Below are 18,575 nucleotides of genomic sequence, written 5' to 3'. Positions count from 1 at the left end.
TCCTCACTTGAGAGGCCAGAGAATCAAGGGCTCAGGAATGAACAGACACAAATATTAATTCACTGCTAAATGTCCCCATTACCTGCGGTGTGGGAGAATCTCACCATCGCTTTTTTCTCGCTGGGACAAAAATGTACAGGGTGACTACACAGTGGGAGACTTTCTCACAGTCACGTAATCTTGTAAGCACCGTGTCTAAACCCTCGTAAAACAGAAAACGACTTGAAAATATCATCAGCGCTCATGGGAGAGACTCAGATGCGGTGAACTAACGACAGTTAAAAAGCACGGGCCGAGTAGACTCTGCCGACCACCACAGACTCTCTCCGTGGCTAAAGAGCCTCACTGACCATGAGAAGCTTGTGAAACTTCAGCCTTATGCACATGCTCGAACAAGCATGGGCCAAACACTGAATTTCTAAGTCCTTCTCCCTCAAACTGAAGTCCAAAAAGGTCCCAGACAACAGCAAACAGAAAACAACCAGGAGAGGTTGCCAAGACAGATCTACCACTCCATGCTCAGTTGTGGTAACTTTAGAGTCTGAGGTCGCACATCAAGATTTCAAGGACCATCCATCCTGGCCTGAAGGGTGTGAACCAGTTCTTCTCACCATCACTGCCCTCCTCAGAAGCACTGAGTCATGCCCCTTCTCACGATTTCTTAGTGAGGACCCCACTCTGCAAATACCTGCATGGTCTTTTTCTTTAGCTTCCAAAGATAACAATAATTAGTAAAAGCAAACAATCGCCTTTCGTTTTGTATAGGACTTCTCGCCAAGAAGTAACAAGCTATTTGCGCTTCAAAAGCGAAGGAGACACAAAGCTATGGCGCGTACATTCTTCTAAGTAGCATCTGCCATGAAGGAACTCCATAAGCAGCTGTCACATTTTTTTCATACTTGAGGCATTCTGCATTCTGTTTTACAGCTGTGACAACTACGTCTGAGAACTTGATACAACCTAGACTCCCCTCAGAGGAGAGTCTCAGTGAGGGAGTGTTTATGCTGGGTTGGCCTGTGGACACATCTGTGGGGACTGTCTTAATGACATTAATTGATGTGGCCTCATCTACCATGAGTGGCACCTGACAGAGTCCTGGACTGCTACTTGAGTGGAGAGCCAAGCTCAGCACAAGCGAGCAAGCCAATGGGTGCATACGCTTTCGTTTCTCTCTGCCCTTGACCATGGGTGTGATGTTCCAGGTGTTTGAAAGTCCTGCCTCAACTTCCCCACAGCCATGGACATAACCTGGAGTTACAGGCAGAGTGAGCCCCGTTCCCCAGAGTTGCTTTCTGTCAGGATATTGCATCATGGCAACAGAAATGAAATTAGGACAGTAACATTTTCAAAATGAAATCCATAGCTATTTTGCCATGTGGTCCAGGCACTGTGCTCAGCATTTCATGTCGTTTCTAAGAACAGAGCAGAAAATGAATGCAATCTCAGGGTCACGTCTCTGGACGGACAGACATTGGAGTTAGTTGTTCACCTTGATAAGAGCTAGCTAATTGACTTGAATATATCACTCACCTGTATGTAAGTATGGATAACCCTAACATGTATAGCATGCAAGTATGGATACCCCTAACATGTATAGCATGTATGTGAATATGGATAACCCTAACATGTATAGCATGTATGTTAAGTATGGATACCCCTAACATGTATAACATGTAAGTATGCATACCCCTAACATGTATAACATGTATGTAAATATGAATACCCCTAACATGAATAGCATGCACATAAGCATGGATACTCCTAATATGTTTAGCATGCATGTAAGTGTGGATACCCCTAACATGTATAGCATGTTATAAGTATGAATAACATGTTACCCTAACATGTATAAGCATTGAGAAAACAAGCAAATGAAATTATGTCCTCCCTACATCTTAGTTACTGAAGTACACATTCATGGTGAATGTTTCCCTCTGTATAATTTTAACTGCCAGTTTCTCAGTGCTCTGAGAAAGCCTATAGATTATAATGCCACCCTGAGAAAAGCACATTTTGAAAGAAAGCCATAGTACAGAAAGAATAGTACTCCAAAATCACAACAATACGACCTTGGAATTATCCTCTGTTTTAAAAAGGTTTCTGTAACTGCACCTTCAGGCTCCTCTGCAGAACCTGTGGGACCCGAACTCTTCTGCACTGAAGACAGCAAGACAGCACCATGCCACACCTGGCCATATTCTAGATGGCCACCCAGAGCAAACAAGTCAGGAAACCACCTTCTTTTCCTCCAAAGAAAACTCCAAATCAGGAACACTGCCACTTTGTCAAGCTAATGTCAAACCAGATGCGAGGAGACACATCTGTGAGGAGACTGGGAGCCTCACCTCTCCATCCTCCTAGCCCAGCTTCCTGAGGCTTCAGTACGGTCCTCCGAGCCTCGTCTGTACTGCTAGAACCAGCTGGGCCCTGTCTCTGGCGCACTCAGCAGGGCTGTACCACCTATCTGTTATATCCCAACTGCCAAGGCTTGTGAGAACCCAGGACTCTGAGGTCTTGAGATCCACCATGTTGGGGAGCCTTTGCCACTCTCCCACAGATCAAGCTCATGACTTCCTCCCATTCCAACAGAGCCACCTGTGTAAGCTGTGTGCCCTCTCCACCCAGCCGTCTGTTCTAGAAACAAATGCCCCTGACTACACATCGTTCTGATGGCCAACCCCACCCCCTCCTGTCTGCCTAGAGAGCTGGCATCAAAAGTTCACATCGCCTTGGAGTTCATCCCAAGGTGATCCCCAGGTCTGGTAAGGAGGCAGGAACCTCCTTCTCCTGGTGTGCGGTTTCCATTGGAGGTATTTCTGTCCGTGTGACCTCAAGGCCCTTCCTCATAGATTGGTAATTTAGGAGACACTAACTCCTCTTCATTCTGCTCCCCGTTTTATAAACAGTGGGAGGAACAGAAAGGATGGAGTGATGGCTGGTGGGAGGAGAGGCCTACGATTCTCTGGTGCTACCTGTGATGGGTAGATAAGTCTGTGTACCTGCAGGGCTGAAACCTTTCCCACAGACACAATCTGCACCCCAGGATCAGCCTTCTCAGTCACGATGGTGACATTTTTCATCTCCACAGCTGAATTCCTACATCTCAGTTGGTTCTGATGATGGACAGGGAAATGCCCTCCCCCAAAACATAACAACTCTGGAGACTTCTTCCTTGAATAGACCATAGCCCACTGTGTGGAGAGGAATCTCGACCTACTATCCCCATCTAACTTCCCTGCATGCCCGTCCCAGTGGTATGTTGTAGGCCAGGCAGTCACCATCGCTTAGCTGTGCAGCAAGCTAGAAGGGTGGATGCTCTAGGACCGATGACTGGGGCTCAAGACATCAGTTCTAGGACAGTGTCTTCCAAGACACTCAGGCCTACCTCCATCCCAAACTGTCACTAAGAAAGCAAGTGGAATGGATTGACTTTTCAAGTCTGGAAATGTTCCAAAAAGAACCGGATTCTTCCAGCATGGACCAGAGAATCCAACCCTGTCCCTCCTCACAGAAAAGCATTTTCATCTAGTGCAACAACGCTCGGACTCTCAACAGATGAAAGAAAGAGTTGCTTCACATAGAGCCTGGAGTCCCACCATCCAGGCTCACTTCTCCCTGTCTGGAGGGCCTAAGGAGAGTCAGGTTGGTCTTCCTGCTGGCAGAAGCCAGATCACATGGACTCTGGAAGCCTCAGAACCCAGAAATGCAGTCGGACTACCCTATCGTGATTCAGGCCAGGGCATATCAGAGCCCAGATAAGCACTGCAGAGACAAGCAAACATTTGATGCCCTGTTCCTATGTTAAGGAAGATAGATGTGCAAGCCTAGGAAGGCAGAACCTGGTAGTGTTGCCAGTGGAGAGGCAGCTGCTGCTGCTGCTGCTGCTGCTGCTGCTGCTGCTGCTGCTGCTGCTGCTGCTGCTGCTGCTGCTGGGAAAGGGGTCCATTCAGGGCAAAGGATGGTCAAGATGGTGAGTTCCAGGTCACAGACCTTATTAGCTCTGATTCTCATGTCTAAAGAAGTAACATCCCTACCACGTGACCTGGTCCTGGTAAGTCCTCAACTCTAGTAGCCAGATAACGTGACACTGGCTTTGATGTGTGAGAGAGAGAGAGATGTCCGGGCTCCTATCACTCTTTTCGGGCCTCCTTAGGTATAACCCAACCTCTGTGCCTCCAATTACATTCGACAGCAGCAGAATAGACCAAGCCGCTTTGAGCGGCTCTTGGGAAGAGCTGCATCATGCTGGGCCTAGAAACGGGACTTAGGACCAGCAGCCTCTGCAGGAACAGACTGTTGGGTCTAGGGCTAACTTCCACTAAGACAAATATTAAATACAGAAATGGGAGGCAGTAAGGAGAAAGCTAGGAAAACCAACACATAATAATAACACACTTAGCCCTCCACATAATTAGAGAGCATAAAGCAAAATCTAAATAACTGAAAGGAATGACACCATTTGTACGTGAGAGTACAGCTGGGTAAGATGTCAGACTTCCTGCTCAATGGATAAATAGAATGCAGTTTCAGTCAGAATCACGGTAGGGCTTCGCACGCTTTTCCTGAGAGCTTAACAAACTGGAATTCGACTGGGATAGAAAAATAAAGGTGTAAGCATGGCCTTGGGGGAGGGAGACAATGACAATGACTATTAATCACCAGCAGGACTGTTTGCAAGACACACAGTTATGGAAACATTGTCCTTGTGGGGTGGTGGCGGCACATGCCTTTAATCGCAGGACTTGGGAGGCAGTAGCAAGCAGATCTCTGAATTTGAGGCCAGCCTGGTCTACAAGTCTACATAGTGAATTCCAGGACAGCCGGGGCTATACAGAAAGAAAAAGAAACCTGTCTCAAGAAAAGAAAAAGAAGAAAAGAAGGCAAGGAAAGAAAGGGAAGGGGAGAGGAGGGAAGAACAAGGGAGCAGAGGGGAGGGGAAGGAAGGACGGAGAAGAGGAGGGGAGGGGAAGGGAACAGAACAGAAGAGAAGGGAAGGGAAGGGCAACCTTTATGGAGTACTTGCAGTGAGCCAGGCTCTGACAAGCTAGCGTTTATGCCTCAGTTTACACCTGAGGTGGAATAGTGACTGTAACTTTAACCCTGTTGTAAGCACACAAACGTCAGGTGAAAGGTTCTGCATCCAACCCACACGGCAAATGCACTACAGAAGGACAGGAAGACAAAAGTAAACACATAGATGTGAGGGTTTATTGTGGAAAGGAAAGGGCGGGGCTTCAATGACAGCTCAGATGACAAACCTACACAAGCGTGAGCCTCTGAATTCAGTCCCCATAACTGATATAAAGAAGTTGGCTATAGTGGGTCACACATGTGATCCGAGCAGTGGGAAGCAGAGACAGGAGTCTGCTCAGAAAGGTCTAGGCCAGTGAGAGACTTGTCTCACAATACAAGCTGATGACTCTTACAGAACAACACTGAAACTGTCCTCTTGCCTCCAAACACATGCACATACACACACACACATACACGCACACACACCTTCATTCACACTCATACACATGAACACAGATACACACACACCTACAAGACATGAACACACATGAATTCATACTCACATACATGCAAGAACACACACAAGCAAGTGCACACACACACACACACACGTATGAACACACACAAAAGAAGAAAAGGGAGTTTCAAATCAGAAAGAAGTGAACTATTTAATAAATAATACTATGACAATTGAATGAGCACTGTATAAAGTTTAAATGCTAACCTCGTATAATATATAAAATATATTTTAAATTGTTTAATATTCTAAAGGATATTTTAACACAACTATTTGGATAGCAGAGCAGAAAATGGAGAGTGCTTTTATTACTTGGGTAAGGAAATGAGTTCCCTAGTCGTTCTATAAAAGTCAGAAACATAAAGAAAAACACTGACATAAAAAAAAAATTCACATCTGCCAGATGTGGTGGTGTACGCTTTTAAACCTAGCACTCTGGAGACAGAAGTGGGCAGATCTCTGTGAAGTCAAGGTCAGCCTGATCTACAGGGATTCAGTCCCCTCTGGAGTTGCATAGTGAGACCCTGTCTCCAAACTGTTTTCAATTGTACATGTTGTGGGGTTTTTTTTAAGTCCCTAAACATGAAAGAAAGAATTTTAACAAGGCCAATGGCTCTCAGTGTTTCACTTAAGACCGACAGTCACAACACATCAGCAACTCTTTCATAGAATAAGGAAAAGACGAGCCATCTGGAAAACGGGAAAATGTGGCAGCTTTACCTATTAGATTTGTCTCCACACTGGGCTGCTCCTGGGGGGGGGCAGGAGCCATTTCCCAGCTGAGCTATGGCCAGGGCTTAGCCACCTGCAGAGTCAAGAGCTACTTGGCCAGCAGCTCCTTTTGCAAGCACTGGCCAGCAGCAGTGCTGCAGGACCCAACCCCCTGGGCATCTCTAACTGCACAGCTGCTGCAAGCTTCCAGAGACACAGCCACCAGCCACCCTCAAACCACGGAGTCACACACTGCATGGGGGACAGAAGTGGGGGTAACACACTGGCCAGAGCTGCAGGATTGTATGCAGAAGTAAGGTTTCTTGATTGTCTTGTTTGAAAAAATGAGAGGACTAAAGGGCCAGCATAAGAGTAAGCACATAACCATTTGCTGAATTTGCTCATCCGTGATAATTATTATTGTTTTAAGAAAACCACACAGCCTCCTGAGTATATGCAGGGACATGATAAAAGAGACAAATGGGAATCTAGGAATGCCAGGTTTTCAGACCAACCAACAGACATAAAGTATCCAAAGAACCCATCTTCCAACATATGAAACCCCCACATCACACTACTGAAGCCTTTAGCTACTGACCCCCAACTCCCCAAAAGGCTGGACAGAAATCTGGTGCCTCTGATTAGAAGATTCCCTGTAAGATCTCACTGAGGAGAAAGACTAGAAAGAAAAGTCACAGCAGTCAAAATGGAGTTGTCAAAATGGCTGAGGATGGATGGCTCAGTGGATAAGAAGCTCGCTGGGTGAGTATGAGGACTGGAGTTCAAGTTCCAGAAGCCACATAAAGCTCATGAGACAGAGATGAGAGATCCCCAGAGCCAGCTGCCCAGCATCTGTGAGATCCTATTTCAGTGGGAGACTACCTCGGCAAACAAAGTGAGGATCGAGGAAGGCAGCTACTATCAACCTCTGGCCTCTGCTTGGACATGCACGCATGCACATGTACACCCATACACATATACAAGCAAGCATGCACACATGTACAAGTTCAAAAACATAAAAAGGCTTGTGAATACCAGGAGGAAAATGACTAGCATTAAATAGAACAGAGAGACCTAGAGTCTGAAAGCATAATGTTAAAAGCTGATTTAAGTGGATAGGAAGAAAACAATTCAATCTCACTGATGCTAAAAACTTGATAGACAAAAACACCTTTCATTGTGTGCAGCTTGACCATCTGGTTGTCAGAGTATTGGGTCTCGTGTGGTGCAGCGAGTCAGCCACTCGTACTCTGTAGATCAGCTTCATAGTAGAAGCCACCACCTTACAGATGTGACTGCCAACCTCTAGGAAACAGAGTTAACAGAGCAGCTGCCCACTGACATCCATACCTGCAGCTTAGTTCTGGTTTGTTTTCCTGGGTTTCGGTTTGGTTGGATTGGGTTTGGATTTTTTTGAGACAGGGTCTCAATGTGTAGCTCAGGCTAGCCTCAAATTCAATCCTCCTGCCTTAGCTTCCTGAGTACTGGGGATAAGGATACCATCAGCACACCTGGCTGGGTGCTGTTGTCAATAAGGAAAGCTGAGAGCTGAGTAAACACCCAGTGTGTTAGTTTTCTTCCTGTTGCTGAGATAGTAATGAGGAGGAAGAGGAGGAGGAGGAAGAGGAGGAGGAGGAAGAGGAGGAGGAGGGAGGAGGAAGAGGAGGGAAGAAGAGGAGGAAAAAGAAGAAGAGGAAGAGGAGGAAGAGGAGGAGGAGGAAGAAGAGAAGGAGGAGGAGGAAGAGGAGGAGGAGGAAGAGGAGGAGAGGAAGAGGAGGAGGAGGAAGAAGAAATGGCTGACTTTGGCTCACTGTTTCTAAAAGGACACAGTGTATCATGGCAGAGGAGACACAGCAGCAGAAGTACTAGGCTGGCAGTCAGCAAGCTGAAAAGAAAGAGGAAGTGGGGTGGGGCTATAAAACCTCAACATCCATCCTGAGTGATGCACTTCCTATATCAAGGTTCCACCTCCTAAAGGTTCCAAACTTTCCCAAGAGCTCCACCAGCTGGGAACCGAGTATTCAAGCCTGTGAGCCCCATGAGAGACATTCCATATTCAAACAACAGCACCCAGCAGGAGAGGAATTATAAAAGCCTTTCACACTGCTCCCTGGCAGTGGACAAAGTAGGACCAGCTGCTTTGCATCCCTATATTACACGCCATAGAGCCACAGACCGCCACACCTTCCCTTCTGTGACAGACTGTGTTCTCTCAAACTGCAAGCCAGGATAAACCCCTCCTCCCTTCAGGATCTTCTGGTCAGGCATGTGAGCGAGCATGCAATGGGGGGGGGGGTGGACCTAATACAGGAAACTGGTACGGAGAACTGACAAACCTTTGCCTCTAGTCTGGGGAGAAAACATGCAAACGTGTGGACCTTTAGACTCAGAAGCCACAGAATTCTGTAAACAAAGAGTAATGGGCCATTCAGATGGGACCTCACAAGACCAAATCAGCAAGAGCAACATGGAGGAGGGTGGCTGTCTCATAAGACCCTGACCAAGCTTGACATCACTAGGCAGACCAGGCTTTCCTTGGACTTGAAGCAATCCTGTCATCTCTGTCTTCTAAGTGTTGGGGCTACAGTCATGTATGTGCTGGCACTCTCAGGCATCCCATGAGTTTTGATGGAGCACATTATGAATGTGTGAGGTTCTGCAACAGGTACTAGAAATACAGCTATGAAAGACACACCCCACAGGTGTGAAAGCCAGTCTTCCTGCGCTTCTTCTGATCCTGGCTACTGAGAAAGTACTACCTGACCCAGGCATACGGACAACAGCTGAGAGTAAACTTCACACCCTCCCAGACTCACTGCACGGACGTATACCTTTCTAGTCACAGGTGAGTTCCCACACAGGTAAAAGTCGGAGAAGCACTGCTGTGTCTCTCAAGCTCTCTCCTCTGCTTCCCACTCTGCCTGCATTGTGAAAGCTGTGCTCTTTGCCTAACTCAAATCTACCCTTCATGCCTGTCAGGACGAGTTCCTTCCCTGACCTCCTGAATCAGGGTTAAGAGACCCACCCATGGCTATACTGTGGATTCTGTAAGGACTTGGCATCTGTCCTTTTGTTCTTGCAGCTAGCCAGTATTTGATAGAGTTGGCCAATAAAAAGCAATTGAAATAAGTATAGAATCCAAATACTAAAAAACAAACAAAAAACCATATAATTCCCAGGCTCAACAAACCAAACCTTCAGGAGACGGTAAAATTTGGAAGCAAGAAGAAGTTGGGAAGTAGAAGTCAGGTTCCTAGGAGGAAGTCAGTATTATTGCTATTGAATCCTCAGTCTGTGCCTTGTGTTTTGTGTGAGATTATCCTGGTCACAGGTCTGCTGACCTTTCATATGGCTCTGTTAGCCCCTGCATGTGGCTCTGCTGCCCCCTGTACATAGCTGTGCTTGCCCTGCGCACAGCTTTGCTGGCCCTGTACACGGTTCTGTTGGGCCCTGTGAACAGCTCTTTTGGCCCCATACAAAGCTCTGTTGACCCACTGATGTCTTGATATAAATAAGAAATGTTCCTTTCCAGCACAGATAAAGTCAATGCACAGAGAGCTCAGCAAGCAAGCTATACACTGACTACCGTTGTCTCCAGGCAGAGTATAGCCTGCACAAACACAAGCAATAGCCACACTGTGTGCTCATATTTCAACGAGCCAGAATGGCCAGGGAACAAACACTGGGCACAAGGACCTGGCACAGTATGTTGTGAGGTGAGGAATTTGAATTAAATCCACGGCCACTTGGGAGAGCCGAGGAAACCAACCATTTTTAAACAGTGCAGATCCGTGTCAAGTTTATCTGCTAAAGGCTAGAAAGGAAAATCAGATGTGACACAGTGAAGAGCTGTTACATCAGCCTCACGGCAGAGCCAAGGTCAATGTGCTACTTCAGAGACTGCCATCTGTCCTTCAGTGTCACCTGTTCCTCCCTGGCTGTGGTTAGGTCCCTACCACAACCTCTGGGGTGGGGAGAGATGTGGATCCTTTAGTCGTTAGCCAGGCAGCTTCATGGGAAACTCCTACCTTCCTAAAGCTCAGAACTCCCAATGCAAGGATTACTTGCCATGCAGTGAAAGACTCACCATACAGGGCCTCAGCCTCAGAGAGCAGGGAGTCCCCGCCTTCATCTCTACTCCCTCTGGGGCCCGTGCCCACTAGAAGGAGTGAAAAGTGAAATCACCTAGCAACTTAGCTACCTTCTCTCTCCCTTTTGTTCCAAAGGTATAGTTGAATTTGGGCAAGTTGAATGCATAGTCTAATGACTTTCAAACTCTTAGGCAATACACAAAAGCACAAAACAAAAAGCACCTACTACCAATTAGTGTTCTGTGCCGTGGGGCAGGCCACACTGTTCAGCACATGAATGCTCCCGTGTGGGAAACCACAACTTTACTAGCTCAGGGCATATGTGCTGTGCATGGCTTCTCTATGACAAGGCTGCTGTGCACACATTCCCGGTAAGAGCTCTGGCTTGGAACTGTATTCTACGCTAGTGAAGCGACCAGCATAGACCGCCTCACAACCCTTCACTCACCTCATTCCTCCTATAACTATGAGTCTGGTGGATAGGAGACCTACTGATAAGCTAACATTGAGCACCAGTTCTAGCAACAAAGTACAAGAACGATGCTGTTGAGTCAACCCCTGTATAACCACCAATCAAACAATCCCTTGGCATTCCAGCCAGTCAGGAAAAGAGTTCCAGATTCTTGAGGTGAAAGCAGCACGGGCTTTCCCGAGCAAACTGTCAATCACTGAGCCCAAAACACCACCCAATAGACGTACATCCTCATGCCCCATCTGGGATGTTCCAGAAATGCTAGTTGAACCAAGAACCTGTCGATCAATCCTACTTTTATAAAACGCAGGAATCTTCATTGGCTATGGGTGATCCACATGTGTGTGTGTGTGTGTGTGTGTGTGTGTGTGTGTGTGTGTGTGTGTGTGCATGTGCGTGTTGGCATCATGTGCAGGCGTGAGTGCAGGTGTACATGGATGTGGAGACAGACTAGAGGTTGATATCAGGTGTTTTCTTCAACCAAAGAACAGAATTACTTAAACAAAGTCATTTTTAAAACAGAACCTAGGGCCTGAGGATGCAGCCCAGTTGATCAAATGCCTGCCCAGCACACTAGACGTTCTAGGTTTGATCTGTAACATAACCATCCCCCCACCAACCCAACAAATGAATGAATCTTACTGTGAACATGGACTCCACCTTTCTCCCTTCTTAGAACAGTTCACCTCTGTTCAGCAAGAAGCCTCCTAAGAGACAAGGTCTACACTTGGGCATGGCTATGAACTTCCTTGTATCCCTAGTAGAAGTAACTGACTGAGACCAATGCCGTGCAGTTAAAACTGTCTCCTCGGGCCAGCATGAGAACTTGATTCACAGACTCTTAGCTGGGCACCTGTAGGAGTCTCTCACTGTGCGAGGAGCTATGGGAGGTAGAACCAAAGACAGACGACAGGACAGGGCTTCTCCTGCCTCTCCATAAATGAACCAAGAGGAAAAACAGTAACTCTTGAGCGAAAAACAGATGAAGTCTTAATTGGTTAGTGACACACAATGTCTTCTACTTAGAGGAGGGGAAAGAAGAAAAACCAAACAGTCACAGAGCTGGAGGCAACGCCTCACCCCCTACCCACACGGAAGCTCTCTGAGCCTCCGATACTCACTGTTCTTCTTGTACATCAGAATTTCGAAGGAGTTCATCTCGTAGTTCTCAAAGGTCTGGCGAACCTTTTCAACCGTGTCCTTGTCGGTCAGCTCTCCATACATAAAACTGAAAATCAACCAAAAACCTCATTAGCAAGTCAGTCAGTATCTACTCATCTGCAAGCATATGCTAAGTGTTCCACACCCAGCACTGAACACGCATATACACATGAACACACACACACACACATGAAAACACACGTACATTCATATACACATGTGAACACACATGAACACTTGCATATATAAACCTACAAGAGCACACAGTGAAAACATTAATTGAATTTAAGAAGACATTTATTTAACTGTTCTTATTTTCTAAAAAAAACCTCCATTTTCCCATTTCTACCCCTAAAAACTAAGCCTCTAACAACAGACAAACATGAGAAATCAGTAGATCTAGAAGAAGGAGTTCCGCAGTGCACCAGGGTGGCCATGTTGCTTGGCTTCTGGGAAGCAAGGACAGGTGAGACCTCAGAGCTGGGGAAGCAGGGAAGGAAGGGAGAATGCCGGATGAGTCTGCGTGCCACTTAAAGGTCAGAGGTCATTGCAAAACCTGGGTGTGCATCAGCTCCTTGTGACTGGACTCCAGACAGGGAAGGGAGATGTTGCAATAGACAAGACAAAGATAGCAGAAGAGACTGTAGCAATCTCAGCCACGAAGCTAAATGACACCTTAGCCTGCAACTAACTGGAGGGCTGGGAGGGTCTTAAGCAAGGGAGAAATGAAGTCAAATTATATCTTAGAAACAAACCCAACGCTGGGAAACTTCTGAGGAAGATGACTGGGTAAATGTGAACCAGAGGGAAGGGGGGGGGGAGAGGAAGGGAAAGAGAGATAGATAGGGAGAGAGGGGGAGAGAGAGAAGTTACCAAACAAGAAAGGGGGTACGACTTGATGCTCTAGCACAAAGAAGCAGCTAAGGAAGAATGGATTCTGCTGCTGTTTGCACAGCTTTTCTCTCAGTCTAAAACACTGACAGAACCAAGTCCTACAGCCTTTAATAATACATCTTCCTGCTGCTCAATTTTAGGGGGGAAAAAAAGCAGCCTAAGGAAGTAAATACACAGCATGTAAAAGATTAGAGAAAAATCTCAGGATAGTCAGGGCACTGCCTATGAGTTCTGGCTCTCAGCCGCAGCAGAGAGAGGTCAGAACCCCATAGAACCAGGAGCTCTGTGTTGAGTCTAGTCCTTCCAGGAGCAGAGTAGAGCCTCAGCTAAGTAGGATGAACCAGGGCACAAGACACTAACAAAATGCAAGAGGAGACGGACAGGAAAGCCATATCCTCTAATACCACCCAGGCCCAGCAAGCACCCCTTGCAGACCCCAGGCCTTCAGACAAGACTATTGATCCTGCTGACAGGCCTTGCAGAAGTTGGGGTGTGGCCTCTAAACCATGCATTTCCCATCAGCTAATGCTGCACCCTGAATGTATTCTAGCCTTTTCCTGAAAACTTGACTCATAGAATTGAAGGATTTTAGAAAAAAGAAACTATCAAATACAGTTCCTGACTTAGACCAAACATCCAGTCAAGCACTATACGGGCTAACTGCAGGAACGGAGCAGAGCGGTTCACTCCAGGCATCCCAATTCTGAAACTCTGTAAAGAGAAAGTCCCAGTTGCTAAATTTCTAGAGTCATTTTCTCAATTTATGTTCCTCTGGTCACTGGGAGGTGTGACTGACTGTGTAGATGTCCTTGTAGAGGCTCACGGAGCACTTGGCTTTGAGGCTGTACTTACAACCGGGAGCCAGGGAAACAGAAAATGGAGCTTGGAAAGTATCTCTACAAAGAGGAACAAATGTAGACTAACTCATCCCAGCCTGGAACAAGATAACCTCTCTGTGTCTCTCTCTTGCCGAGTTATTTTTCTAGAGCAGTGACCTTCGTCTAAGGGACATACTGGGACCTACAGCTGCAGCCTCCTCACGGGCAAACAGAGACTCCACATCTGAGTCTCCACAGGTGAAGTATGGGGTGACACCCATTCACATTAGGCTCATGGACTTCTCCAAGCCGTAGCTCACTAGGAGGGAGGTATTAGCTTTACCTGGACATTAGAATGGAAACATTTGCAATGCACAAAATAAGAAAAACTGAAGGCCCAAGCCATCAGGAATCCAATTGGCACAGACGGGAGGGGAGCTTTCAGGAATTACGGCTGAATACATCGCTTAGCATTGTATAAAAGTTGGCAAACTCATCAAAGGGATGTATCTGTCATCCTAGAGGTGAGCACAGCCAATAAGAAAAAGGGGGAAACGCTTGCTAGGGTCAGGCCAAAGAGTGAAGCTAAATCTTGGGACTTGACACTTGTGAATCTGCAGGTGGAGACGGAGAGATGGGGACAGATATTCAGTGGGAGACCAGACGGTGAATGCAAGAGACTCGTGTGCTTCAGAAACATAATTTCCAACTCTATAAGCAGTAAGAAAAGTCTTGAACTGTCCATTTCTCAGGCTCAGCAATTGAGAGCTTAACAAAATTCAAATGCCATTCAAACATTTAGCACTGTTTGCCAACCGTTGGTTATGAGGCTGATCTGACACAAGAAACCCAGCAGCATGATGAGGCACCTCCGTGTGCCATGATGAGCTTACTTCTTGATTTAGATGATAGTTTTCCTCCTCCTCCTCCTCTTCCTCCTCCTCTTCCTCTTCCTCCTCCTCTTCCTCCTCCTCCTCCTCTTCCTCATGATAGTTCTACTACTACTACTACTACTACTACTACTACTACTACTACTACTACACACACACACACACACACACACACACACACACACACACCACAGAAGATGGAGTCTAGACATCTGAGCCAAGACCCAGCCATGACTGCAGAGAAATGCCTGGTAGGGTCCAGGTTCCATGCTGGCTCAGCACCTTGAAAACAGCTTTTTTAGCACCCAGGCCTGAGTGTACTGGGGTAACCTACACAGCTGTGCCTCTGAGCAATTCTGGCTGAAGAACAGCTCTATAAATGAGGCCTTACCTTGTCATTACTCTCTATAAAATGTTCATAAAAATTTACACTGGGACATAACTCAGTTGGTAGAGGACTTGCCTAACGTGCACAAGGCCCTGGGTTCAGACCCCAGACCTGCATAAACAGGGCGTGCTGGCATACACTTGTAATCTCAGCACTTGGGAGGCTGAGGCAGGTACATCAGAAGCTCAGCGTCATCTTTGGCGACCTAGCAAGTTTGAGGCCAGCCTGAGCTACGTGACTGTCTTGGTTTAATTACTTAATTTTAAAATGTTTAATCTCCTAACTCTCACATTAAGTTCTACCTAAACGTCATAAGCTTTTGAGCTTGCAGCATATAGATTTTCTGTGTTCCGTTCCCTGTCACCTGTAGGAACTGTGTTCCACATCTCCACTGGGTTTCCCAGCACATGCACACACTACAGGAGTTGTGGCCATAGAAATTCACGAGACACCGAGAGTCAGATCCAGGCCATCCTCCCACTCTGGCACTCCTAGAGGCGTACTGCGTACCTGCAGGCGCTACTCTTTTGCATCACTTCCGCTCGGTGGTAGCCAGACAGCTTGCAGAATCCATCATTGCTGTACACGATGGGCCAGTCCACGATCTGGGCATTCCCCAACACAAAATTAGTGTCTGTTTCAAAAAGAAAGGAAGAGGCACATAAGGCAAGGCATTAGTCAGCATGTACAGTTTCAGCAGTCCTAATGCTCTGAGTACAGTCTCTCAGGCAGAACCCTGCCCCCAGGAGGAAGACAGAAAGCCAAGCTTTGGAATTGAAAATACTGAACGCAAATGCTAACCAAGCTCACTGTGTCCCAGGGAAGGAAGCATGTTTAGCCACCAACCTGGGAGGTGGGAGGGCGGTGGGTTCCTCTGAGACAGCCGAGCCCTGATTTTCCATCCTCTGGAAGCACAGCAGAAATACAAAGCAGAGAAAAGCCAAGAGCAGATTCTTCTAGGGTCTGGACTGTACCTCAGTCTTATCCTTCTCTTGGGCAAAAGACACAAACTGGTTTCACTGACCCTGACCAACCCTGGTCATTCTACAAGGCCTTTCTACAGAAGCGAAGGAAGTGAGTGGATAGCACACTGCCTCACAGGACATACCGGGAGAAACCTCATGAGGATAGTGTCCAGGCCATCCTCCTGAGACTGCTGAAGAGAGCTGTTAGGGGTTCACCACAGAGCCTCTTCAGACTTTGAAATTCTTCAGCCACAGAGGTACATGCCAGCAGCCAGCCTCCCTCTGACTCAGGAGCCAGGGTCGGGTCACACTGGTTTAGTCATGTTCTTGTGGTTCTAACATTTTGAAAATTAAAAGCTGTCAAGACCTCTTGTCTCAGGAAATCAACTGTCCCTCTTCAATCTCAATAGTTTAAACTCAGCAGATAAAAATCTGAGTCTTCAGTGTGACCATTATTTTAGGCTAGCTCTGTCCCCTGCACATATTTCTACTCGCTGCACCCCCTAAGAAATACATACATACTCTTCCCTGTTATAAGCTGGAGAACATATATACTGTGTGTGTGTGTGTGTGTGTGTGTGTGTGTGTGTGTGTGTGTGTGTGTATAAATAGTGAAATAATGGCCTTCCTAACTAGGAGGTTATTTTGTACTGAAATAGCATTTCTACACTTACGTGTACATCAGTGAGTTCCTATGAAACACTATGAGTCCCTAATTTTCCATCTCACTGAAAAGCACATCAATAATGCAAAGCAAGTGCATTATGTGTGTAAGTATCTGTTAGTGTGGCTGTATGCACATGTGTGCATGTATGTATGCATATATGTGTGCATGTGTGCATTTGTGCATGTGTATTTGTGCTTATGTGTATATGTGTGTATTTGTGTGTGTTCATGTGTGCATTTGTGCATGTGTATGTATTTGTGTTTGTGTGTATATGTGTGTATCTGTGTGTATGATCATGTGTGCATGTGTGTATGTGTATATATGTGTGCATATGTGCATTTGTGTGCATATGTGTATGTGTGCATGTGTGCATGTGTTCATGCGTGCATGTGTTCATATGTGCATGTGTTCATGTGTCCATGTGTGCATTGTGTGTGTGCATTGTGCATTTGTGCATATGTGTATGTGTGCATGTGTGTGCATGTATGTGTTCGTGTGTTCATGTGTGCATGTGTGCATGTAGAGCTTGATGGCAGTCATTCTTTATGGGCCTCCATCTAGTTTTTGAGATATGGCCTTCTCATATTGACTCTGGTGGACTGGCTGGCCAATGAGTTCCAGGGATCTACCTGTTTCTGTCCATGCCAGTACTGGAGTTCCAGGCACACACCACTGCACACCGCCATTCACATGGATAGTGTAGATTAAAATGAAGGTCCTTGTGTGTGCAGCAGGGACTTTACCAACTGAGCCATCCCTCAGCCCCTAGGACAGTGTATAAATCACTCACAGTGCAGGCAGCCACTCTTTCTGTCTTCATGGAGTCAGACAGACTGCTCTGCCCTGCACAGATGAGCTTATTTCATGATTTGGCAGGTTTGTAAAGATTATTACATTTCATAAAAGGAAAAAGAAACACCAAAGACAGAGTGTGCTTTACCATAAAGGCAAGGAAGACAGGAGCCACGCTGAGCCAAGCCATTCAGAAGAGGGACAGGGAGAATCATCTTCCTTGAAAATAGCTTAGTGCATTTATTATTATCTCTATTAATCCCATTGTTACTGTTGCTGTTGACCGCATGATGTGTGCGTGCATAATGTGTGTGTGTGCATGACATGTGTGGACATGGTATCTGTGGGCATGATATGTGTGTGTATGTGTGTGAATGATGTGTGCATGTGCATGATATGTATGGGCACATGATGTGTATGGGCATGATGTGTGTGTGAATGACATGTGTACATGGTATGTGTGTGTGCATGATGTGTGTGAATGACATGTATGGGCAAGATGTGTGTTTTGGCATGATGTGTGTGAACACTCATGCCATGGAGCAGAAGAGGTCAGAAGTCAGAAGACAATGTTAGAGGGTCTATTTGGTCCTTTTACCTTAACATGGATTTGGGGGGGTCAAATTCGGGTTACCAGGCTTGTGTGGCAAGCACCTTTAGCCCCCAAGCCATACTGATGACCCTAGTTTGATCAGCTTTGAAGTGAAGGTGTATGCCTACTACTTTCAAAGATTAGCTTCCAGTGAAATCTTACAACCAGATCCTCCTTCCGTCTCACCTACTCACATAAGTGCCTTTTAACTGTCCTTTAAGTATCAATTACAAGGCAAGATTGTAGGACAATCAGACTGCAAGACATGGACCCTGAACATAATGAACTGCCAAGACACATGGACATGTAGCAGCTAGCTATGAAGGTGACATATGCCAGGACAGCCAGGGCTATACAGCAAGACCCTGTCCCAAAAACAGAAGGCAGAAGTAGCATTGTGCACCTATGAGCCTGCACTTAGGAGAGCAAGGCAGGAGGACTGGGAGCTCAACACTTGTAGCCGCATAGCACATTTGAGGCCAGCTTTAGCTACAGAAGACCCTGTCAGAATAATAAAACAAAGGGCCTGGGGAGGTGGCTCAGAAAATTAATCACTTGCTGTTCAGGCAGAACGACAGAGCACAGACCCCTAAGCCCCATGCAA

The 18,575-nt window shown here is 46.5% G+C and overlaps 1 protein-coding gene across 2 annotated transcripts in view; it reads right to left on the bottom strand.

Moving 5' to 3' along the window:
• Kcnh1 (potassium voltage-gated channel subfamily H member 1) overlaps positions 1–18,575 on the bottom strand; it is a 298,193-nt gene that overhangs the window by 255,221 nt on the left and 24,397 nt on the right. For both annotated transcript variants that reach the window (XM_032915372.1, XM_032915373.1), the window contains exons 2-3: positions 15,466–15,589; positions 11,926–12,032 (exon numbers count right to left, since the gene is read on the bottom strand). In XM_032915372.1, the coding sequence (XP_032771263.1) occupies positions 11,926–12,032; positions 15,466–15,589 (231 nt within the window). The remainder of the gene's footprint in view (positions 1–11,925; positions 12,033–15,465; positions 15,590–18,575) is intronic.

The sequence above is a fragment of the Rattus rattus genome, chromosome 10, assembly GCF_011064425.1.
Source record: "Rattus rattus isolate New Zealand chromosome 10, Rrattus_CSIRO_v1, whole genome shotgun sequence".
Classification (NCBI taxonomy): domain Eukaryota; kingdom Metazoa; phylum Chordata; class Mammalia; order Rodentia; family Muridae; genus Rattus; species Rattus rattus.
The sequence above is the reverse complement of the archived record's forward strand: the minus strand, read 5'-3'. Positions and strand labels throughout refer to the sequence as shown.